The sequence below is a fragment of the Centruroides vittatus genome, unplaced genomic scaffold (assembly GCF_030686945.1).
Source record: "Centruroides vittatus isolate TY-2023 unplaced genomic scaffold, ASM3068694v2 contig_134, whole genome shotgun sequence".
Classification (NCBI taxonomy): domain Eukaryota; kingdom Metazoa; phylum Arthropoda; class Arachnida; order Scorpiones; family Buthidae; genus Centruroides; species Centruroides vittatus.
This window is the reverse complement of record NW_027120852.1, coordinates 2374753-2400911: the sequence shown is the minus strand read 5'-3', so window position 1 is coordinate 2400911 and position 26159 is coordinate 2374753. Positions and strand designations below refer to the sequence as shown.

Here is a 26159-nt window from a genome sequence, read left to right as displayed (position 1 = left end):
TCGCTTGCCCCAGATTGACAGCGGCGGTAAAGATCACGTTTACTTTATTCGTTACCGGAAGTAAACGTCGGCCGCGCCTCGGCAAATAAAAGAAGATTCGGTGGACGACGTATATTTCGATTTTCCGTAGGCATAAAATTTGGCCCGCCGGTACCGGACCGGCGAAGACTTACATTTGGTCGGGGAATGGCCTTGGCGGGTTTTTTCGATCCCATTTTTTTCATGGCGTTGTAATACTTCTTCTGGTCTTCGGTCATAAACATTTCCAAAGAGCCTCCTGCGTAAAATATCGACCTTCCATTATTCCTCGCCGTCATCTACGCCTTACCTACTAATTCTAATACATATATTTTAGTCCTCTCTCGCTCCTCCGAGAAACCCGCGCCGTTTTAATTAAGGCAGCGGCTCGGAGTAGATAATTTCCGAGCTTCGGAATCCGTTTTCCGCCGCCAATTGTCGAAAATATTTATTGGAGTCGAAGGCGGGAATAGCAAATATCGAGAACCGCCGCTCGATATTTGCTATTTTCGGGCATACGCCGCCCGCCTTCGTTAGTAGACTTGGGCGCGGGGAGAGGAATGTACTTATCTTTTTCTTCTGTTCGTTAAAATTGTCGATGATGACTCCGATGAAGAGGTTGAGGGTGAAGAAAGAACCGATGATGATGAAGAGCACGAAGTACAGGTACATGTAGCGGTTGATCTCGTATTCGGGTTGATCTCCCTCGTTCGTCTGAAAAAAAACCCGCGAATTAACCATCTTCCGACAAATACCGAGAAAAGACAAGGGACGAACTACGTACCCTGGTGTCGATGGCGCTGTTCATGATGTCGATCCAGCCTTTAAACGTGGCCTGTAAGACCGGGAAAGGAATCAGCGGCGAGAAGAACGACTGCACGGAGGAAGGGGAGTCTACTCACCACTTGAAACAGAGCCAGATAGGCGTTGAGCACGTTGTCGAAGTTGATTTTGGGATTGGCCCAGGTGAAGTTGTTGGAGACGCAAACGTTTTTGTTAGGCACGGTCGAGCTGTTGAAGGGGTTGCCGTCTCTGTCGGCGCAGTAGCGAAACTTGCCGGCGAACAACTGAACGCCCATGATGGAAAAGATCAGCCAGAAGATGAGGCACACGAGGAGAACGTTGAAGATGGCGGGGATGGCTTGAACGAGAGCGTTTACTACTACCTAAGGGAAGGGAACGGTAACGTCACTCCGGCCTCTCCCTCCCCCTCGTCCCGCCTTAATCTTTTTACCCGTTAACTTTTAATCCGACAAATATTCGAAGAGCTCACTCCAAGTCGCGCGTAACGGAAGTAGAAAGGTGCCATCTTCCGGCCGAAATAATTGACGGGAGGCTTCTCGCTCCACCCGTTCGAAGGAGTTTCTTTAAATAGGTTTCGACGGCCGCTCGACTTGGCGCCCGCTTCTACGGCTTACGGAAAATTCGTCTCCTAACTTTAAAGTTTCTTTGACGATAACGGTCTTCCCGCAGAAACGAAAGTGCCGGCGACAGACGTCTAGTCTAGACCCCGAGCGAGCATTAGTTCTAAATTACGCCGCTGCGGCAATAACCAGAAGCTATATTTATGATGTTTTCTGGTCAAATTACAAATGTTTTATTCGTAGTTACTATTGGTTAGAAATAAAAATAAAAGAAATTTTTCGATAAACGAATTATTGGGGCTGTCCGTAAATTACGCCCGCATTTCACTCGAAATTTGCTGTCCAAGTTTCCGTAACCCCGATGAAACTCGATCCCCTTAAAACCTTTATCGAGTTACGAAAGATACAAGAAATTCTGATATAAATATAATAAAATCTAGTCTAATACACTTCGACACATACTCAGACTCATCGAATGTAATATAACACACACACCGTATTGCCGAGAATCGTTTCTGTTTGAAACTCAAGCGTCGGCACGAAAATATACGATCAGAATCTGATGCGTCAACGAATGTAACTTTTATTTTATTTTCATTCGTTCAGTTTTATGCATTTGATAAATTACTTATATTCTTATGCATTTTGATTTTTTAACAAAACGTCAGGACCGTTTTAAATTCGAATTTGTTATCGCAAATTCGTTCGAATAATACAACGATTGTAAACTGTTCGGTGAATTGATAACGTGACGATGGCCTTTTGATCGGGTCGAAAACAGTAAAATGATTCTAAGCAATAACGTGTATGTGTTATACAAATTAGTCTAAAGAAATAAAACGGACGTCCACGGACACTCGACCCCTCCCTCTCGTACGACTTTCTCCGGAAACGCCGGTAAAGGGAAGGTGCCGAGGGTCAAGGATAGATCGAGATGGGCGTAAACCGGGCGAAACTATGGGCCCGGGAAAGCCCGGACCGGAACACCTTCCGGAGCCGGGTGGCTTTCCCTTTCCCCGGTATTTTGTCGCGAATTTCCCTTCCGGAGACGAGTGAGCGCTTCGAACGGGTGAAAAATTACCGGCGGAAAAAACGATAAAAAACACAAACCACACTAAAACGAGTAAATGAATAAAAGACAAAAGAGGTAAGAAACGGCGACTTACCTGATTACTCGGGAACCGGCTGGAGGCGCTCGAACGTCCGTGGACCGGGCCGACGGTAACGTCCGTACCCGCGGCGCCGCCCTCTTTAAAAGCGAGAGAGAAAAGGGCCGACGGGTCCCACCCGTTCGCTGGGCAGGAATATCTCGGCGCGGAACAGGAGCAACTTTTAGCACCGGCGACGAACAAAACGAAAACTTCTCGTCGGGTTTAAACGCGGGGAGGAACGGCCTTCTTTCCGCCCGCCGCCAGGAAGGCGCTTTTCTCGCCGAGAAGCCACAGGGCCTCTTCTGCCCGGGAAAAGCGTCTCCTTTTCTCTGGCAGATAAGGAACCACCGCCGCGTTGTTCACCAGCCGGGACGCTTCCCCGGCCGCCCGGACTTAAGTGGGAAAGATCCGCCGCCATAAGGTTTAGATAAGAACCGAAAGGGCAACTTTGCCGGTAGAAAAATCGGCGGCGGACGGTCGAGTCTTCTCTAATATTAATGTCTGTCAAAGGGATGCCGGCCCGAACCGCTACTGACAGACAATAATTCGTCCGGGCCAGAATATTACGGTAGAAGCCTTCTTTTACTGGGTAGAAACTCCCGGAATCCGAAAAGTCGGCGGCAAACCGACAAATAGAGGTTCGGGTGACCCGGTTTCGAATTTCGATTTTTTAGGGGCCGCATCCCCGGAAGTCCGGCTGCCCGGGTGGGCGTCCCTCGAGGTAGAGAAAAGGAACGACGACCTTTTAAGTAAGAAGAGTTTGGAATATTTGGGATGGGGTTGTGTGGAAAGCCATTCTTGTTCTGCGGGACGACTTCTATTCCCGGCTACCGCCCAATTACTTAGGATTGCCAGTGAAAATTGACCGAAGTGGGAACTAATTTAACGGCGGGTGCCAAGAATGTCACGTATGGTTTCGGTTTCGCCGTTCGGCGCCCGGGTCCTCGGAGTAAAAGGAAACCGGAAGAGGCAGACGTTCTTTGCCGCATTTACTCGTAATACGGCTCGGTTAGCCGTTTCCCGTTACGTGGGCAATATTTCGTGTGGTAATAGTTTTACGGTATTTGGCCTAATTATAGGCGTGGGTTTAGCGGAGGCCGGGCGCGGTCTAGATAACCGTTCTACGAAAAACGTGCCGATTTACGGCCGAGATGTCTTTTTTCTAGAACTTATTTTCCATTGCCGATGGGATGGGCAAGCCCCATCGGTTTGGAGCAACGGGAGGACCCAGCTACGAACTCTTCCGACTACCCAAAGTGCCGGACGAGTTTGCCTTCTGCGGGTAAAACGGAGGCATCAGCCGAGTATCCGGGGAACGTCGGGCAATTGTGCAAGCTGACGTCGGTTTCTCTAGAGCAGTGGTCCCCAACCATAGCGCCCGCCGATCGTTTTACGTGTGCCCGCCGCTGTGAGACCACGATAAAAATAAAAATATTTCGGTTTTCAATAAAATGCTATGTAAAAGTTTTTTTCGTTTTTAACGATTAACCACTCAAAAGTAGAAATGGCGACCAACACAGATAAAAGCAGAAAGCGAAATGCGACCGAGCTCTTTTTCCCCTCCGCCAAATCTTCACCAACCAAATTTCCCATACCTGAAATGAAATAAACCGGTCCGTTCCGAATATCGTAAAATCAAAGTACAGATCACGACTTACAGACGAACACCTTGACGATTGCTTACCAGCAGGAATATCATCGTACTCTCCTAATTACGAAGCAATGGCCAATGAAATGCAATGCCAAAAATCACATTTACTTTCAGATTTATATTTTTTATAAACAATTTTTATACTCTGTAGATTTTGTACGCATTGTTTAGTAATTACTTGTTTTGTAAAAATTATTGTCAATAGTGTTGTTTGTGTTTTATTACATTTTTGGAATTAAATGTTTTCTGTACATTATGTGTATGTATTATTAACTATGTCCAAGTATAAATTCACCCTGATAAAATAAATGGCGCCCGCCATCCGGTCGGTATTCCAGAATGTGCTCTTAGGTACAAAAAGGTTGGGGACCCCTGCTCTAGAGCCACGGACTAGGCCAAACACCGTAAAGCCTTTTTCCAAAACGTTCTTTCCGCTGGCTAATCTATCGAAGGTTAAATAGTTTCCGGTCCGCCTGCCACCGGCTGGGGTTAGTCCGGGACCGGCGGGATTAGCCGAAAAATCGGCCCCCGCCTTATTTTAAATGAAAATGGCAAGTGACCGTTCTTTCTCGGGTCTCTCGGCCTTATCGGCGCCCCCTAGTAACGGTTGCCGGGTTATCCACCGGGATTTTCTCCTGCACTGTAGAGTCTCCCTCGCACCGCCATTACTGCAAGAACTAAACAATTGACAATATAATTGACTTCGAAATTCGTTGGTAATGCCCTTTCTTACTAATTGTTTATAGTATAAAATATAAAAACCCTTACAGAGTATCTTCGATGGTTTTGTAGGATAAAGAAGAAAGAGTACTACCTGCTGGTGGGAGATATCCTTTAAAACTGATAAAAATTTAAAGAAAACTTCTATTTTATCTTTTCATTCTAGAAAATAATTGGCATTATCTATCGATATCGCCGTTTAATTCGCAAAGCAGTCGGTCCAAAATATTCACAGAATATCACAAATTTAAGTCTAATGCACAATTCTCGGATTTTCGCATAGTTCCTTCTACAAACTTGGTTTACTCATTCATTTTCATCAGTTAGTACTATAAAAATGTGGAATATCCAGCTATATTTGAATATCTGATTAAAAGTAAAGCCTATGATTATCGAGAAATGCTTAATTATAGCAGTCTTGACTCTTATAGTTACTTTTCGAGTGGTAAAGTGGGTGGAGTTTTAATTCATTAATAAATTCTTACAAAACACTTGCGTTATTAAGACAAATGTAGAGCCCTTATCTGCAAGTAATCATTTTATACGGACTCGTGTGTGAGAATCTGGAGTCGACAAGAGATTTTTTATTGTTTTAAATGAATTTGTTAAGTCAATATTTTTAAATCAAGATGATAGAAAAAGTATCTATGTTAAAGGAAGTACTTCCTCTCGATCATGGAGAGAAGCGACGGAGTTGAGTTCTATGCCTCACTCGACTGTCGGTCCAAAACGCCTCGCGACGGAAATATGGCGTGATATTCGAACTACGAACTTACGAACTACTATTATATACTCGTTGGTGGACCGATGAGTATATAAGGTGAGAACGGTGCTTCGGTAGCGCTTTAATCACCCTTTAGCCGTATGCTTAAGTTATGTTCGGTCATACTTTAGCCGTATAATTAGTTCCCGCTCATTTTGGCAACCTTACCCAATGCCGAATCGTGGATCTATACAACTCCCCGCTCTCGATACCTTCGTCATCTTGGATGTATGTAAACGGGTAACAGATCGATAATTTTACTGTAAACTCTCTGCAATCGAATTTTGTCGAGATATCGCATATTTAGAAGCTAGATTATACATCCTCCAGTTATTTTGTATACTAATCCATTTGATTATTCTTATTTTAGTTATCATTATCTATAGATTTTATTTAGAGTTTAAATAAATATTTTTCGTTATATTCTGACTTGTCTAAGTGCCTAACTCCATCGTCGTCCCGTTAAGTAAAACGCTCCTAAGTTCCGGTCATTCGTGAAGGCATTTGGGACCACTCGGAAGTTAAGGTCGCAAATTAAGTTATCCTAACCGACACAAGGAAGAGAGAGATTTCGCTCATCTCCCCGGATTCTCCATAACGTATTAATCGTGATAGTGAGTGAGGATAGCCCGGAACTAAAACTCCGTTCTCGGAAATTGGTGTCGGGAGTTTGGGTCTTTCTCCCATACCTCACAACTGGTGTCATTAGAGTGGGGTTTAAAAGCCCTCGATGTCACACGTGTCTTATGATGGCAGAGTTATTTATCTAGCTGGATGTATCCATTCTATTCTTAAATTTTCATCACGTGCAAACGAATTTAGCTGGAACGGTCGAATACGGGGACGATCTCGATGCATCGTGTTTTTGTGTACATCGCATACAGCTCGAATCCACCTATAAAGAACACTGGCCATTATGGCAGCCAACCATTTCACAATGTCTATCCGAACTGCTTTTATAAGGCATGTCGCCAACAATGTTCCCTCTAATTTTGAAACATACTTCCATACAAAATATTATCTTTTGTCAATGATTTAATGTATTTAATCGAAATATACGTAGCAATAATCATGTTGCAGACAGAGTGAGAAATAAGTAAACAGCGATTCAAATCAGTGTGCATGCTCGCCTGCGCGGCCGCGCAGCTTAGAGGGAACATTGGTCGCCAACGAAAAATTAAAAGTTGCACTAACAACGAGCGGCATCACACGCGCTCAGAAGTAGGAAAGAGTCATCGCGGTGATTAGCTGCATCTGTTACGTGATTATAACGTCACTTTCTTTTTCCTCTAGATCAGGCCTGGCCAACCGCGGCCCGCTAAGCGATATCATACATCTACTAAAACTTTTGTTTCCGGTTATGTGTATACCAAAACAATTAAATAAATGAAAATTTGCGTGTGTCATTATTATAATGCGCAAGTGCGAGTACGAACTCTTGATATAACAATAAAAGCTTAGTCATTTTGTATTTGTTTTACTTTTTTAAAAGCGTGTTTGCCTAAATTGTGGCCCACCGTAATGTTACGCTTGATCAAAGTGGTCCGCGGAACAATTTGGCTTGGCCAGGCCTGCTCTAGATTCTAGAAGAAGCACGTCATTGCATTGTATACAGTCGTCTATGTACTGTATGGGTAATGTCGTCCACCCGTATAAAAAACGCCAGAAATAAAAATTTCTCGTGCATTTTACTACCCAATGTTCACTGTTCGCATCTCCTTTGCTTAAGCTGGTTTCCGTCGTGGAGTATGGAATTAAATGCAGGACGAATGGAAATAATGTCACGTGACCCGCTTAAAGATCACTCCGTCACGTCACATCTCTGACGTATTTCCCGAGAACTTTCTGGGCTCGAAAGAGACCGCGAACCACAGTTTGATAAACATTGCCCTTAATCTCCAGAAAGGATTTAGATGAATGTCGAGACCAGACGTGGAAGGTGTAGGGCCAGAAAGCCGAGATTAACGAATTTTGATTTGGAACGTTACTTCGATTCAAAATTTTCTCCTAAACGAAGTTAAATAGATGACCGACACGACTCTATTGCTAACAATAGAGTCGTGTCGGTCATCTATACAAGACCACCATTAAAAGAATTAAGAACATTGTGACGAAAAGTTTCAGCCCGGCTATGTAACCATGTCACGAAAAATAACTGCTCGATAGAATTAGTTTGGTTTATTTGGTTATAAAAGGATCTGCAACGCGATCTGCCGAGAGGATGTTTCCCACTAAGACTTTTATGGGAAGTTGGACCCTATTTAGGTGTTACTAACGTGAAGAAAATCCGGAAGACTCCACGTGGCCGGACCGTTAGCCACGCCCGAACCCACGAGTAACTAACTATAAGTGTTCGGTGGTTTTATTCACTCGCTTATTAGAATTAAGGAAGTGCCCTTCGGAAATGAAAAAACTCGAGTTGTTAGATGTGGAAAATTAAATTCTTATAGATTTTTCACAGGGTAACACTTTCGATTGCACGCAGGCAAGTGCTACGTGCTACCTGTCGCAGTCCATTTCGCGCTATAACATCGTCGCAGTGATTAGGCGAATTTAATATAAAAAAGGATATAATTTTGAAAAATATATAAGAATTATATTTAGTTTATTTATTTGTTACATTTTTTGCCAATAGATAGCGATATGTGTATGGCCAGAAATTAGCTGATTTATAGAAATCGAATAGATATTTTGGGGTGGCATGTGCGACATTATCTAAGTTAAAAGTTTGTGAACGTAACTGCCGAATTCGTCGAACTAGTCGAATGGCCTAGGAATGTACAGCGAACAAACATCCTCATCTATATATTTATATATATACATAAGGATGTTTGTTGTTTGCGCTATACGTCCCGAAAACAGGAAAAAACTTGTCCTTTACAATACTATCTATTTAAAAGAAACGAACAAGCATCTGCGATATTATTAATATCGTCCATAAATTACGTAAGGGCGATTTCGGCCATTCTAGACCACCACCACCCCTGCGTAAGAAACCGTAATATTTTCTTTGATCCCCTCCCCTTGCCTATCTTAAGTAATATTAGGCATGATTTTAAAAAAAGATTTTAACAAAAAAATGTTTTTGTGAAACTCTTAAAATCTTAGGTCCAAAATATATAATTGTTAATTAGTTAATTAATATGTACTATTATTTATAAAAGACTTTATGTGAACAAATTTAAAAATATAAAAATTTAATGAATTCGAATGAACAATTTAGTTTAAGAACTGTATTTTTTAATTATTAACAATCTTTTCGTTATTATTATCATTAATCGACGTCATAATATTCATTTATATATAAATTTTCTCAAAAGGACGCAAAAAACTTTGACAGATCGCCTAGTAAGTACAGGTGTAAACACAAAACAAAACAAGAGAGAGAAACCACATGGCCTTTCTTCCACGATATAAAAGTGTGTAGAGCGTGAGTCGGCCAGCGTTATTATTCTATCACGTCACACGAGATGGCATTGGTACGACGAGCGTTCTTAATAGAAACCGCCAAATTCAAAACTCCGCCACTCGACGAGATCAAAAATTAAAAATAACAATATTAGGTAAGACGAGATCTATTACCCCCTACCCCTGAGTAGAATCGTAAGAAATCCTTGACCCCCACCCACCCCAAAATACCTTAAGTAATTTATGGAAACCCTTAACAGTGGATACGACCCGGTAACCGACGAGTGTCTAAACAACCGTCACCAGAGAGTGCCCATATGACGGAGCCTCCAAATCAACCACAGAATTTCACTGCTTACCACACGGGCACTTTGCCCGACGCCGAAAGGTCGGGAGGGAGCAAACCTAAATGGCGGTGTCGACGAGAAATCGGCCGGTATTTAGGAGTGGAAAGTGCCAAGTTCGGAAAAAGACAAAAAGGAAGTAAAATGTCATTTTAGTTTTCGCTTTTGCCGGTCGATGGAAGTTAGAACGGTTATTTTGGCAAAAAACGGTTTGCGTTACAAATTTGGACGGGACCATCTGATAAGGCGTTATAAAATCGAAAGCCAGGGAGGGGGTTATAAAATCGCCATTTTAACATGGCGCGAAAGGCATTTAATATGGCAATCCCAAATTGGACGGTTGTCCGAGACTGTTTTCGTATTTGAAACAATTGGGTGCAAATATTTGCTCGCGTGAGTTTCATGCAACCGGGAACGGGGTCCCGGACCTGAAATTGCGTCGACTGCGTCATGCTCAATATTTAAACCATACTCACCCTCATACCCTGGAAACGCGATAAAGCTCTCAGTGGTCGGAGAGCGCGGAGAGTACGCATTGTCTTCAGCGCCGGTATGTTTCCTCCCCATACCATTGTGGCTACAAGATTGATCATAGACACCTAGCAATGCAAGAAGGCATCTTTATTCTATTATTCTTTTTAATTAATAAATGGTTTTGGTAATTGGTAGGAGAGGCCATAGGTAACGGGAGACGAGGACAATTGGTGAAAGATGGAATCCCGTAATTAAAGCTACGAAAATACTTCTAAATTATTTCGGCGTAACGCATTTTTACCGCTCGATCTTTATCGGCGGACGGTACGATTCCGTAACCGTCGGCCGAGATTTAGAAATTTCCCACCCCCGTACTTCCGCGGAAATTTTCCTTCCGTAAATGACGGACGGAATCCGCCACTGGAAATAAAACCTTTCCCGTTACGGAATCGTACCAAAGACATACTTACTTATTTGGAATCCTTGGGAGGAGGAACGTCCGACAGAACAAACGAGCCACGCACGTCACGTATTTGCACGTATGACATACAACATGACACCACACACAACTCGCAGCGTCGGCAACGGAGTGAAAGTCGTTGTCTAGATCGGAACGGCCCGGTCAAAGACAAAAGTACCTTCACTCGGAAGAACCGACGCTTCTCTTACTTACTCTCATTCCCTCCAGACGTGACAACGCACGAAGCGGGCGGAGAGCTCTCAGAGTTCGCATAGTTTTAAAGGCGGGAATGCCGGTATTTAATCCTGTAAAGCTCACTGCCAGATTAAACAGCGAAACCTGGAATCGTCAAACGTGTCGGACGGTTATGGTAACGACGTGTTAACCGGTCGGACGGTAGAAATGCACATATGGGAAAAAATTAAACAGTCAATTAAATAAGATTCAATTCAACCCCAACCGAAAACCCGGCTAAGGCCTTCTGACCAAAACGGCACGCGACATTCATTTCATTTTACTTATACTCTACCCACACGTCACAACAATTACGCAGTTACCGGCACTAATAGAAGAACGGGTTAAAATCGACGGGGAGTCTTAACCGCAAAAATGAATATGTTAATAGGAGAGACGGCATTCTCCATCACCGCCTTCCTTTTATAATCGTCCTCAAAGCGGCCACTTGCAACGTTAGTCACGAAACTGCAAGTTTTCTAAAAATGCCAGTAACTGCGCAGTTTGCTTTAACGCTCGTCCAAAATACAACTACAATCTTTCAGTACAGTTGCTAGAATAAAGTAGTGTGTCAATTGCTGCTATAGGCCCCAGTCCGTAGTAAAGAGCGGGATAGTAAACGATCATTTCGGTGGCAACGCTAATAAATCGTTTCTACCAATTGTAAGTTATATTTATTACATTAAGTATTTAAACGAATTCGCGTAATAAAAAGAAAAGATCTAGAACCTCGTGCACCTGTTTCGTGCCATTTTGTAAGTCTGGATCGCGAAAAAGAACTCTCTTCGCCGTACCTAAAAATAGAGAGGTTGCGGCCGTCGATTTCAGCCCAAAACGTGAACGTTAGACGTTCGAGCACCGCCATCTGGCAATTCTAGAAGGTTGACAATGGCGTTTGCTACGTCTAGCATAGTGAGTAGAAGTTCGGCTTAAACTTCTTCATTTTTTGTGTTAGGGGTTAAAATTATGACGTATTTTATTAAAATAATTATTATTTAAGCATTTATGAATAACATTGTAAAGAAACAGACGATTTTAATCCAGAAATTATTTAATTATTCGATTTTTTTGCAAGTGCTTATAGAATTTACATCTATTTGTCTTCATAATAGCTTATCTGAAGGTAGGTTTGTTCTTCCACGGCATCTTCTACCATCAACAGCGTAATACGTTTGTAAATTTTCTAAAAACAATTTCCCGAGCTGCTTTCGGATTTACATAAGCCACTACTTCCTTGGACAAAAGTATGAGGTAGTCCTCTCGTACAGTAAGAAACGCGACGCTAATTAAAACTAATTATTTAGTGTTAGTAAACATCCTATAAATACTTTAAAATAGTTTAATTTGTTTATTTACCTTCGCTGGTAACATTCGTCGTTGTTAAACGTTTCCACCATTTTTCAACAATATCCCATGAGTCAGTGCGTGATGTGAATGTGGCGCAACGTGTTTTATTTGAAGTTCAAATGTCAAACGAGTACTTCTGCTTGCCGTACAAGTTTAACGTCTGAACTTTAGCCGCAACCTCTCTAACGACGATGGCGGAAAAACGTGGGAAAATGTGATAAGAGACGACCTTCAATTGGAACAGTAGCACAAAGTGTGTTGAGAAACGTTTTATAATTTGAAGCAGGAAGCATATTGTTACCGGTGAAAAAGTTTTAATTGAACGAAAAGCGCCAACTTTGAGTGGTGACGCTCTGCCGACGAAATTTGCAGGTTATCAACAGTATTATAGCCAAGTAAAAAGGCAAGTTTGACAATTCTTAGTAACTGCCGAAACTAAAAAAAGGAAAATAGGAAACGTTAGAAAAGGTTCAGATCTAGTGCTAGACGTGTCCTAATCCTGTACCTGTTTCTTTATCCCTTACAGATTTAGAAAGCAACAGTTGAAACACTCAAACTAGTGAAACTTTGACAGTTAGATGGAAAAATTACAGATAATATATCTGAAGGGTGTGTTGATAGAAATAATTTTTCCCATCTCTTCACCAGAAAAAGTACAGGATAATACTGCAAAATTGGAGATACGTAAAGAGGCTGATGCTGAACACGAATTTGACTCTACGATTGCGCCTGGTTTAAAGAATGTGAGAACCGTATACGGATTACATTTTCTCTTAAAGAGTCTGAATAGATGTAATGACCGAAAGAGAAAGCAAAAAAAAAAAAAAAAAAATCATCTGAAACAGAGACGATGCACATCAACTTCATTTAATTGGCCAATATGCAGCATAGGCTTACACAATAGATAAATAATACTTTTATGTATAGTCTGTAAGTTTCCTTACGCATACTGCAGCAGCTAGAATAATGCACTTAAGGCTTTACTAAATAATAACGCTATCAATAGAATATTTTTTCACTTTTTGTACCGTATTTTCGCCAATGACCGGCATGCCGCACAAAAACGGGGGGAGACCAGCATGCAAGTTAAACCGCGACTAAAATATAAAATTAATCAGATGCAACAGAACTAGTGAATTAAACGTTAAAGAGTACATTCCTCCGAGTACAATAAAATAGCAACATTGTAATTTGACCGACTTAAAATCAGGAAGAGAGTTTTCGTTTACAAGACAATAAAACAATTAGCGACTTATTAACATTAGTAGTAGCAGTAGTAGTTAGTCAGTGTGGATTACAATTACCTTAAAAATAACAACTTCACTCTGAAATTTCGCAGAGAACAAACTTTAATCGGTGTAAGCTGAAATAATTTACAGGTTGCTTCTGGAATATGTTTAGTTTTGCGTTTCTGAATGAAATACCAATAAAACACACACAAAAAACGGCACTTTCGGAATCTCACTTAAACCGGAGTTGCGGCATTCCGCCGGGATAAACCGACACGACGGTTTTTACCATACGGAAATATGTGATTTCGTGGTCTCCTCGGATAGACCGGCATGCCGGCCAATCCTCGAAAATACGCTAATTCATAAATCTGAGAATAAAACAATATTTTTGTTAATGCAAAATTAATAAGACGACTTAAGATATTAAATAACAGCAACACAATCAACTATAGTGTTAAAGAGCTATAAGTAATAATATTTATTTTATAGTTTGAATATTAATTAATTCGGTTGGGAAATTAGTTTTAATTAGCGAGGTTGAGGCCGAAGTTTTAAACGCGAAAACGTGTACGTCGGACGTTTCCTGTAACCCTAGAAGTTTGACAATGGCATTTGGAAAGTCGAGCGCGATTCCACTGACTTTCCAAACACCATTGTCAAACTTGTAGGCTTACGGGAAAGCGGCGCCGAACGTCCGACGCGTTTAAAACTTCGGTTATTGTTAATTTAAAAATAAAAACATTAAAAGGTCTTATCAATCGATATTTACGTTGACCAGTCATCTAAGACATCTTTACCTTCGCAATTCTACAAGTTGAGATTTCTTAAAACATTTGCAACTTGCATTTCTGCACCGATTACGACTTTGTCATCGAAAGCTGCTGCTGTAATGCACATATTCGGGGCAAGAAACGCAAAACTGTGATTGAATGCCACTCTATTTTTAATCATTTTTGTAATTTCTTGTACAGCATTTTCATTTGTATGTATTATTTTTATAGAGAGCCTCGATATACGTTGGCTAGCGTAAATAAAGATATTTATTTAAGACGAATATGCTTGGTACACGATTGTTTTTATCTGGATTCATTACTGTATAAATACGTTTTACAAGTCTTTGACTCGATTTTCTTAGTTTACACGTCAATTCGTAATTAAATTAACTAGAAAGTCAATTTTAAAAACATTAAAATGTATTCGTAATTCGTCTAACGACTTCTCAAAGCCGATTTCGGCGCTACTAGCGTCGAGCATCCGGATAATAGACACCACCCGAAGCTCGACGCACTACGTAATTCTAGCCACTGTACTTTCACCCCTACAAACGACGAAGACCTCTTTTCGGCCTTTTCCGCGCCGACCAACCAACCACTCCTTCTAACGCCTACCGCGAGATGAAGAATCCCGCACGGGAAACTTGTCGGCAAGGTCATCCGATCGTCGGAAACTCTCCAAGTCGTCGGTCACCCGAATTTTTCTCCCGCCGCCACCCCGGGGGATAAACGGACAGAGTGGAAGGTATTCCGACTTAGAGAAAAATTCGCCGGAGGATCGACTTCCTTCCCTTCTTTCGCGGGTTACCGGGAGTGACCCCACCCGCGGGAAGAGGCCGGAGCCGTATTTTTCCTTACGGGGCGGATGCCGAAGTTCGGGTAATTTTCTAGACTCGGCGGGCCGTCGTCCGCTTTTTAGGCTAACGTGGGACCGAGGCCTTCTTTCCGCGGAAGTCGGCGTCGTCTCCGGTCTCGACCCGGAAACGAACACGGAAATATTCGGAGTACTCCGGTAAGGGCGCCGCGGTGGCCGAAAACATCTAGCGAGTGGTTACGTAACTTTCCCGGCTGTCACCACATTTTATTTGAAAACTAACTTTTGTATTATTAATGGTAATTAAGGACCGGACTTTTATGTAAAATCCTATTTTCTCCGGAAAGATATTACGTGTAACGTGCGTAAAAACAAATTTCGAGTGACGTCAGACCTTTTATTAAGGAGTTATAAAAGCGTACGAAAGCACATTTGAGCACATTTCTGGTATTTTCTCGGTTAGGGCATATTTTTGAAATCGACTGATCGAAAGCGTAGTAAATATTTTCAAAAAAGGTTTTTGCACTAACTTTAGATTCGAAACAGTCTCCGGAAATGAGTGTGCCGAGAACTTTGTATTCGGCTCTGGTTCGTTGGCAATTTGTACTCGCGGCAGTGTTGCGGAATACGCCGGGAACGTCGATCGAAAGTAGAGTAGAAACGGTTAATAACCGTATCGGAAGATATTGTACTGGGAAAGTTATGTTAAATAGACAAGAGGCCGACATTGCACGTTTTAAGGTCTGTTATACCCTATTCACACTGTACATTTTAATCGGGATTAAGATTTAAGCACAATTAAGTCAAGTCGCATTGTCGAAAACAAGATCAACTACTCGTTCGCACTACGTAATTAAAGCGAATTATTCGCTTAGCCCTCGAGTGGGTGTACTCGATATTACATTTTAAATAAAATCAAACTTCTGCTTATTTTTCATAAATCGTCATAAATTAATTTGTGTTTAGTAATTTAAAATATAAATAACTTATTTAAAATGCATGAGACGTTAGTTAGGAATTATTAACATTTATTATCAGCGATGTCGTTGTGGTTGGCAGCACGATTCTCTCGATGTTTATATCACTTTCGCGATAGAACTGTGATAAGAATGGATTTTTGACAGCAGCACATACGTGCTAACAGAGTAGAGTAGCGTTTGTTAGAACCTTTGTACATCCGCTTCCGCCATTATTTTTGAACTTGTGGCCGACCTCGGGGAAAGTTGAAGTGACTTAAGCGTCTTTGAGAAAGCGATTTAAACTGAGCCGGTTGTTGGTAGTTAAGTCGGTTCCGTTCACGTTTCATACCTTAAGCTGGCTTAAAATGTACAGTGTGAATAGGGTATTACGTCTTAATCTTTGTTTACATTTCTTTACGGATCTCCCCAGTTTTATATGGAAGAGTAATGTCTAATGTTATTTTATTATTATGTTATATTCAAACCAGCTAAATATAAAGTATACGTGGCAAAATTCGGAGTAAATATATTCTCACGGATAACGAGGTTATTCTATGTCGACCCTGCAACGAGACCATTTCGTGCGAAAAACGGTGGCAAGATATTCGGCACAGCTTCTGTCTCACCTGGCTGCGTTACACCCTAAAGACGGGAAAACAATTTTATATGCCGACAGAAATAAACCGGAACCATCAAAGTTTTCATTTTTAGTAGATAGGCTATGTGCCGCTATAATCAGTTTCGACGTCTCCTCGTAAAAGTAAAAAGAAAAGAATTCGAAAAATCCTAGACAAATATGGACTTTAAGACAGGATTAATTAAGTTCGAGACAGGCTGAAAAGAAACGGCGTTTGGTTTAAGTGTCGACGAACTTTGTTGAAATGCGTGTAGTAAACGTTATTGCCGGAGCGGTAGATCGACAATTTATACTAGAGAGGAGATAACGAAGTAACATTTTACATACATACGGCATTTGTTAAACAAAGAGTCACGCGACAATTTCCAAACCAGCTAACGACGAAATGCATACGAAAGGGTGCTTCTTTTTTTAACAGACGCCGCAGTCTTTACGACGAAAGCGGAAGTGGTTCGTTGTCCTATGGACAAAAAGAGCAATTTCCCGGGGCAGGGCCCCCGAACCAATCTTTTATAGGAAAATGTTTCCTCGAAGAAAAATGTCCGAAGTCGATACCGTACACGGGGTCCTAATTCAAATTTGTCCGATCCCCGTGCGTGGCCGAAAAGCGGGAGGGATTTCGAATGATCCGACAACCCTTCGTACCACGTGCACGGATCGTGAGATTAAATGGAGTCCGAAAAAGGATGCGAAAGTTTTCCAAACATTAATAAATTAATTTCAAGCGCGAAAAAGGTTTTTTGATGGCGCAATGGAGAAGACGAGAATTTGTACGGCAGCGGCTGGGTATCCCGTTTGCTCCCTAACCCGTAATAACCGTACGGGATGGCAGCCGGATGCTTGCCGTTAGTATGCCGAAGGTTTACGAAGTAATTTATCGAAGCCAACGGGGACAGAAAAAGAATCATTTCGATGCAGCGAGCGGAGAAGATGCCCGGAGTCGTCGAACGCCAATTGGCCTCGGTCACAACAAATTTCGAATTTCTTAAAAATGCTATAGTGACATTGAAGGAAAAAATGGCGTCGGTTTGACGGAAATGCCTTAACTAGGAAGATATACGAAAAATTCGAGTTTGTTATATTTGAAATAAAATTAAAAGACGGAAAAGTTTTAAAAGAACCAGCCAAAATCTTAAGGGCTCCTTCTCTTTCGCTCGTCCAAGTAGCTGCATTGGTTTTGCTCCCGTCAAAACTAACACAACGATCTTCTCCGAGCAATATTTTGCAAGATTATATTCTGTGCAGTCGATTTCATTTTGAAAATAAACTGAAATTAATCAAAACATGTGTAAGCTGGTTCATTTTTTAAGAATATTTCATGTTTCTAGGAAATATTTTAAGCGCATACTCTCGATTTTCGAGATCATAATTATCCGGTCCTTATTCGTAATAAATAAATAAAATTGCGTGTGTCGCACCCGTTACGAAATTTTATTATAGAAACTTTTGTAGTTTTAACCATTATAAAATGGCGAAAAGATTAATTTCCTGGAGGCGACGACTTTTATAAAAAATTTGTCAACGCCAATAACCAATAACGTCTGGGTAAGTACGACCCCTTTCTAGATTTGACACGTCTGTCCCCTCGACCCGTGTCCAAGAAAATTTAACAGCATCACGTCCCTGGCGCACGAGCTACCGGTCCAAATTTCTTAATCTTTACTCTGTCCCGACGCCAACACACACATCCGGAAAATTTGTTGCCGGTTTTTCGACCGGGATGAGGGATCGAAAAAAGTCGACGGTCGAATCCGACTCTCTCTCTCGTTACGTATACGTAACAGCCGGGAAAGTAAAAGGAGAGGGAAATACGACGGCGGCCGGTTCGGGCGTCTGTGGCCCGTCTTAAAAGTTCCCTTTACGGCGACCGGGAATTAAATTCGGCGATTCGGTCCGTAAAGAGAAGCCGGAAAGCAATCTGATACTAGGACTGGAAAAAAGAAACCGCTTCCGTCGTCGTTATCCGCCCGGGCATGGTGGGTCTTTCCCAAGTCGATCGGCTTAATACGAGATATTACGAAAAGGCATAGGAGAAGGATTGTGGTCTCGATCCCCGGCCAGTGTGTGGCCACGGGTTTACCTCGGATAAACGAAGAAACCGAAGAATTCTCCGATTAGGACGCAGGTAATTGGCATTTCCTTCGCAAAATTACCAAGTACCGGCGGTCTAGAAACGCTGGGAACGTAACGATTTCGACTTTTTTACCGGCCGATTTTTGTTTAAAAGAAACGAAATACAGTAGACCCCCTACAACACGGGTTCATATAACACGGATTTGTATAACACGGCGAAAAAATTGCCATCGTGTTGGTATAACACGCTAAAAGAGACTCGTATAACACGGTAAAACGTCATCGCCGACTCGTGTCGCGACAGGATTGGTCGAATCTGGACCAATAGCGGATATTGTACAAACCGTTGAGTTTAAACCAGCACTGGACCTACTAAAAAAACATTTATTATTCAACGGCCATAAAAATTATATTTTTATTAATGATGTCTTCAAAGTTCAGCGAATTTTTCGCAGAAAAATAACTTATCAGGAAACACGCGTCCGCCGTTCGACGAGCCGCTCCGCGACGAAAACAAACGTAAGCAATGGCGTTGTCGAACGGTGCGCACTCGGTAAGTAATCCTACAATTTTTTTGTTTAACGCATAGTTTATATGGATTATTCCCAAAAAATTATAAGTGATTTGGAAATGTTGAGTCAAATTAGTCTACAATCGATTAATTTTGTGGAAGAAAACCTTTCAAACAGGCGTAGTTCCTAAATTGCACAAGTGCTGGGCTGTGATTGGCTCATGTATTTGAGTGACTCGTACAACACGGATTCATATAACACGGAACGTATCTACCGTGTTATAGGGGGTCTACTGTACACGCGTCATTATTGCAAAATGACAAAGAAAAAAAAACTTGTTCCCGGGTAGGAAAGTCTCCGCAGACGAGTAAAATCCCGTGGACAGAGGAATCCGTCGGTTTCTTCTTCGGGCCACGGAATTCCCTTTGGCCCGGTACTCGGCAATTTCTACCGGGCAAACTTTTAACGTTTGCGCCGCCCGGCAAGAAAGGCGCAGGCTCTTCCTCTCGGCGCTCGGACCACTCACCCAGCCTTTTCCCTCTTCGGTAGGTTCGAATGCGACCGACGGACGAAACGGGTTTTATCGGTCCGACCGAAGAAAATTTCCCCACTGGGCACCGGGCGAGCATAAAACGGCGCCGACGAAATTCGGCTTCGGTTTATAAGATTTGGAGCGGAAAGGCCGAAAAAAATTTTCACGGTTCTGACAGCAGCGCCTTCTCCGACGCTAACGCCGAATACGGCCGATTAAAAGGCTAGACGGACGAAGGAACGCGAAACGGAGCGGTAAAGGAGGTTCTTACCAGGACGATGACGAAGTCAAGCCAGCACCAGGCGTTGGTGAAGTATTTCTTGAAGCCGAAGGCCAGCCACTTAATCAGCATCTCCAAGAAGAAGAGAACAGTGAATATCTTGTCCATGTACTGCAGAATCTCGGCCAGCCAGAGCCTCTTCTTCAGATTTACGTCTTCTAACGCCTAGAACGAGACACAGTACGTCTTTACTAAAGTCCTCCCTTCCTCCGGGTTTCTTCGCTTAAAAGCAAAGGCCTAAGATTCCGCGCTTTTAAATCCGCAAATCGGCCGAAATTTTTCCGCTCTTACACAGTGGCGTAGCGAATATAACCGGCGCCCGAGGCACGACACTTTATTGGCGCCCCCCTCCAGAAACACAAATAGTTTGTCTTGGAGACCATTTGGGCGTCCTCTGCGAGTGGCGCCCGGGACATGATACACCCCCTTGCCCCCCTCGCTACGCCACTGCTCTTACCATTATTTCGCGCGATTCTGTGTTTAAGGGATCTTTTGTCGGCGGAAGGAAGGAAAACGTTCGGGAATGTTGTCCTAATGCGGCGCCCTTCTTAGCTAAAGCGAACCGACCGAAGTTCCGCTAAAGTGTACCACCCCTTCTACGTCACCGCGGCTAAAAAGCTTTATTCGTACCGTAGTAGGTGGATGGGCATCTCGGCGGTCCCACGTAAATACGAAGACGGGACTAGCGGCAAATCGGCTGCCGAAGTATTCCACGTGGCAAACTTGCCACCGTTTCCAAATAGGCTATTTTCTTACCCCAAGTCTTGGTCGTAAAACAGAAAGGAAACTTGCCAAGCTTAATTCGCGTAACACGGCCGGCAGAAGTAGCGCGTTTCCGCGGGCGAGAAGAAGACGAAACGGCCATTTTTGGCTTACTGTTTCCGTCCGCCGGAAAAGCCCGGCGAACGACGCTTTCGGCCTATTTATCCGCAATGTAAAGAGTCCTAAAAGAGTTTCTCTCTTCCTATAACGGCCAGGCCGTTAACACCGTCGACGGAAACGGTTGCCTTGTACTCAAAAGCGGAAATTACCGTATAATTGAAACGCGCGCCATCTGCCAGTCGTAAATATACACAGCTACTACACTACATGGCAGTGGCGTAGCGTAGTGGGGGCGGCAGAGGCGGCCCGCCCCGAACGGCACTTTTAAGGAGCGGCAAAATTTCACAATAAATAATAATAATATCTTGTAAAAATTTGAACCTGTACAATACACAATAATGATGATTGTTCTTGTTGAAAAGTTCTTTAGAATTACTGTATATTTTAGTCTTTTAAATTGAAATACAGTAGAGCATCGATTATTCGACCCCGATCAACAGTCACATCGGTTAACCGACCGCGTTCTAGTCGGCAAATTCAAATGTCCGCTAGTGATGTGGCGCTACAATATTTGACTATGTCTTGGCTACAATAATATTATTTTTGTTAAATTTTTGCGTGTTTTAGCTGGCAACATTGACTGGACCATGAAAGGGAGACCAGTGTTTAAACGAGGCATAATTTTATTTAACGACGCTATCCAATTGCTGTTTTAAAACGTGTGCGAGATTTAGCGGCAAAAAAACGAGTGTCAGCTGTGAACCAAAAGAAAATTTTGGACTTCTTTTTCTAATGTATAGGCCTACTTTATGTAAAATATGTAACCCGAATATATATTTTTTTGTTTTACTGTATATTTTTCAATATACAGTACAGTACTGTATTTATTTTGTGCAAAATAAAAAAGTAATTTTTAACGATACAATAGCGACGATTAGTACAGTATTTAAAAAAAAAATTTGTTAGGCTTAACATCGATGAAAATTCAACGCGAAGTAGGTTAATAGCGATATACTAATATACTAATTACATGGGATATACTAATATACTATACTATAGTAGAGAGTCGAAAATCGGAATCAATTGGGGACTGGGGTTGTTCCGATTAGGGATTTGTTCTGATTACGGTTTATGTACGAAAAAACATATTAACCTGTCCGATGTTCAAATTTTTCTCCGTTGCGTGTCGCTTCGTGTTGAATTTTCGTCGATTTTAAGCCTAACGAAAATTTTTATAATAATAATCGAGGCTATCGTATCGTTAAAAATCATTTCTGCATTTTGTACAAACAAAATAAATATATTGAAAAATATAAAAAACATGAAAATTATACTTTAGAAGTAAATTTAGTATCAAAACGTTTGGTTCAGCACGACACAGTCCGACTGAAAATCGTGCCGATTACCGGCGATTCCGATTACCAGTGTTCCGATTAACGACTCTCTACTGTAATAATGTATTTTTTCATACTTTTCGGTTATCCGTTTTTTGTCATCCGACCAACCCCAGTCCCCAATTGAGTCGGATAATCGATGCTCTACTGTACCTAAATAAGGGAGCGGCGAAATTTTCTTCCGCCCCGGGCGGCTGACACTCAGGCTATGCCACTGCTGCATGGCCTTCTCATATATGTAAGAATCGAGATTTATTTAATTAATTAGCGTGGGAAACATTTAGTTTTTCGAGTTGTTTACAAAAAGGGAAGACGCAGTATAATTTTTTCGTTAAAACAGAAAATCAACATCCCTTCCCACTAGACCTCATCTACAGTTTTGACGATCATATGTTTATTTACCCCCTCTGCACCTCACCGTACATCCCGTTAGCCATCAGAAATCGAGATTTGCCATTGGTCAGAATGGACGATAAAAAGGGTGATTCTCCCGCCATTTGGGGCAATCAATAGAAATCCGACATTGCCACACAGATTACGGGCATCAGAAGTCGAACATGCCATAGTCTGCCATAAGAATCTCTCGTCCACATATTGAACTTGTTCGCTATAAATTCCCGCCTAGATCTTCCTCCTCACCGATCCTACACCGCATTCGTCCTGCCGCGCCGTTCCAACGTTTCATCGCCGACCAAGAGTTTACGCAAGTCATACAAGTTGAGGTAGTAGGCCTACATCTTGATATTTGTAAACTCTACCTCTCTCGGTTTTAGAGGTGTATTCAGATAGATTTAGGATATACGATATGTTGTAATATGTATGTCAATTGTGTATTTCTACGTCTCATTTTGATTCATTAAACTTTTTCGTTATCTTGTTAACGAGGTTGATTTGCTCAGTTAATTAGGGAAGGACATTCGCCGTTACGACTCAAACTTACCCATGACTCTCCCCACCCACTCGATAGAATATAGCCCTCCGTTTAATCCTTCACGCCAGTTAGGGCGCGTAAAATTGCCCTAGCTGGTGTCAGTCCTGATGGTCGTACGAATCGAGAGATTCGGCGGCATTCTATATCCCTCAGCGTGATCTCACATATATATCAGGGCCTGTTCTTGGCCTCAAAACGTGTCTGCCAGCTAATTTGCGCGGTTTTGTCGTTAGGAGCGCTGATACAGGCCATACTCATCTTCATATTTTAATGGCGTTTCTGGTGAAGTAGTTTCGCATAATTTTATTTGTATGAGGCAAAGGCGAATAAGACAATAGTGTAATTAATTAAGGACATAGGTTACATAAATTGGTATGGTTTATTGCTTCGTACCACGTTGCAAATCGACACCCGGCGTGTCATTCCATGAATTTCCTTCGCACTTTTTGTAATGACACAAATTTAAAGTTTTTAACAGATTCGAATAAGATACGTATAAAATATTTTGAATTATTTCAGAATTAATTTTATAAATAATAATTTTTAATAGAATTTTGAATGTATTAAGGTAAAATAACTGGCACAGGCCGGATGGCCGAGCGGTCAAGGTGGCAGCCTTCCGCTCTGGGAGACCCGGGATCGAATCCGAACGGGTCGAATAATCCCCAGGAATTTTTCGGGGGGTGGTCCATCCGGATATGTCGGGCCCCGTCCCTCACCACCAGGTCGCCCCATTGTGGGCCTGGCCGAACCCGTAATGGCTTGCAAAAAGAGGCCCTCTTAGTGCCCACAGGGCGGAAAGAGATGATAAAAAAAAAATAACTGGCACATTGTTTTATTAATATACTAGAAGCCCGGGATGCCTCCTACTGTGTGTTCTAGCAGCAGTGGTGTCATTCTGTGGTATTAATAATAAATCCATATCAATAATTCAAGGTAAAGTCGAAGGTAAACGTGGCCCAGGCAGAAGAAGAACATCCTGGCTCAAAAATTTACGGCAATGCCAAACCATTGCCGTAAATGGCCTAGTACTGGATCACTATTCAAATCAGCTGACAACAAAATCAAAATCATGCGACTGGTTGCCAACGTTCTTGGAAGACAGGGCACATAAAGAAGAAAAATATCAATAATAAAATCCTATTACAAGTAAAAATAATAATATACAGTGGGTGATCGGTTAACGAACGTAATTCGTTTCAAGACTTTGTTCGCTATCCGAATTGTTCGTTAACCGATTATCCATTTACCACAGGTTTTCATGGGAATTTGGTTAATTCGTTCTGAGGAACAAAAAATAAAAAAATATATACTGTCTTACTACGTTTATTTATATGTAATAATAAAAATACATATATACACAGTCTTGCATTTTTATTAGTCATGTTTTTTCCGTTTGTAGGGGTTAAAGAATTTGTTCAATGTCGATTTCTTTTCTTTCTTCAGGATTTTTCAGACGTAATTAATAGCATTGTAATTGCAGAGATCCCTAAGCCTCTTAATCTCAACCCGGTTTGGATGCTATTCTAAGACCGTCGTTCTGACATCCGCCCACTTCCTCAAAAAATGTTTCATAGCAGATGTCGGCATTAGTCCTCTTTTTCAGAAAAAAGCATATAGGGATTACAATTGCTGGATGCCTCATCCAGCAATCCACCTGAATCTAGCGCTGCGGATCCGCAAATACTCAATTAACTTTCTAAATAATGGCGAAAAAGTCTACGTTGTCGGCGTTGTCGCTTTGCTACGTGCGCTATCACTCGGCGGCGAGAGTGACGTTGCCGTTCAGTGTGGCAGGTGCTACACCCCCTCTCTATACCGCACCGCCCGCTCTTTTACCTCTGCTGATCTAATTGCCAGTTGACTTTCCGCTCTCGCTAAATAAAATAAGTAACTCCTCTCCTAGTCCTGATGCATAATTCTAATTTACGGTCGGTGTGTCGTCAATGAATCACGTGACAAAACGATTTATGATTATTTGATGACCCCGAAATCAACTAGCGTAGAGGCAGAAAGGGCCTTCTCCGCAGCGGGATATATGTGCAATTCATTAGGTTGGAAGACGACACCATCAATGCCATTTGTTTCTTGAGATCCTACTTCCAGAAAAGTCAAAAAAATAACAGAAGTGATTGATTCAACCTTGTTAATCCTTTAAAATATTTTATTCAAGACAAGACTAATATTTTATAACTTCTACTCTAATTCTATTAAGTAATAGTTTTTATTCCATAAGTGGTTAATGGGCTAGGCTAGGCAATTTTATTGTGAAAATTAGTGAGAAACTGAGACTACCTAGTGAGTTAAATAGTTAATTAAATTAATGAGTATCAGTATCTTAAATATATGATTATATGAATGTAGGTGATTCGTGATTGTGATAATAATAACAAATTACTAGACTACTACTAATTACTTACTCACTACTTTACTAACACTAATAGTTAAATTACTTATTTATACTTATAACACGGGCAAAGACTTTTACATTAGAGAGATTGAGGAGCAAGTACAAACGTTAAACTTGTACGGCAAGCAGAAGTACACGTTTGACGTTCTAAGTCCAAGTAAAAGACGTTGCGGCGCTCGTTCACAATATCACGTGACTCAGTGAACGTCGCGCATTGACTCACGGGAAATTTGTTGAAAAAATGGCAGATACATTTAACATCGAGGGTTACCAACCAGTAGCGTAGCGAGGGGAGGGCAAGGGAGTCTAACATAACCCGGGCACCACTCGCAGAGAGACGCCCGAGGCATGAAGGTAATAGTAACTATTCGTAATATATTATAAATATTTTAAGGTAGGTATTAATACTACATTTTATTATTATTTGTATTATATTCTTATTACGAATAAATTCTATATATTATATTACTATATGTGTTTCTGGATGGGGGAGAGGGCGCCAATAAAGTGTCGTGCCCCGGGCGCCAGTTCTGTTTGCTACGTCACTGTTAACAGCGAAGGTAAATAAACAAATTAAACTGTTCAAAAGTATTTATAGGATTTTTAATAACACTAAATAATTATTTTTAATTAGCGTTGTGTCTCCTACCGTACAATTGGACGATAGGACTACCTCATACTTTTGTCGAGGGAAGTAGTGGCTTATGTAAATTCGAAAGCAGCTCGGAAAATTAACTTTTAGAAAATTTACGAACGTATTACGCCGTTGATGATGGAAGATGCCGTGGAGGAACAAACCTACGTTAAGATAAGCTAATATGAAAACAAATATATGTAAATTCGGTTAATGTTACCT

At 41.6% G+C, this 26159-nt stretch overlaps 1 protein-coding gene across 4 annotated transcripts in view; it reads right to left on the bottom strand.

Annotated features, from left to right (window-relative positions):
• Window positions 1–26159, bottom strand: part of LOC136990759 (sodium channel protein para-like) — a 476095-nt gene that overhangs the window by 6343 nt on the left and 443593 nt on the right. For 2 of the 4 annotated variants that reach the window (XM_067289190.1, XM_067289192.1), the window contains 6 exons: window positions 19738–19911; window positions 10567–10692; window positions 921–1184; window positions 803–853; window positions 585–732; window positions 174–277 (listed from right to left, as the gene is read on the bottom strand). In XM_067289190.1, coding sequence (XP_067145291.1) covers window positions 174–277; window positions 585–732; window positions 803–853; window positions 921–1184; window positions 10567–10692; window positions 19738–19911 — 867 coding nt within the window. Of the gene's footprint in view, window positions 1–173; window positions 278–584; window positions 733–802; window positions 854–920; window positions 1185–9895; window positions 10019–10566; window positions 10693–19737; window positions 19912–26159 lie in introns of all 4 variants that reach the window. The other 2 variants (XM_067289191.1, XM_067289193.1) reach the window with 1 other exon arrangement.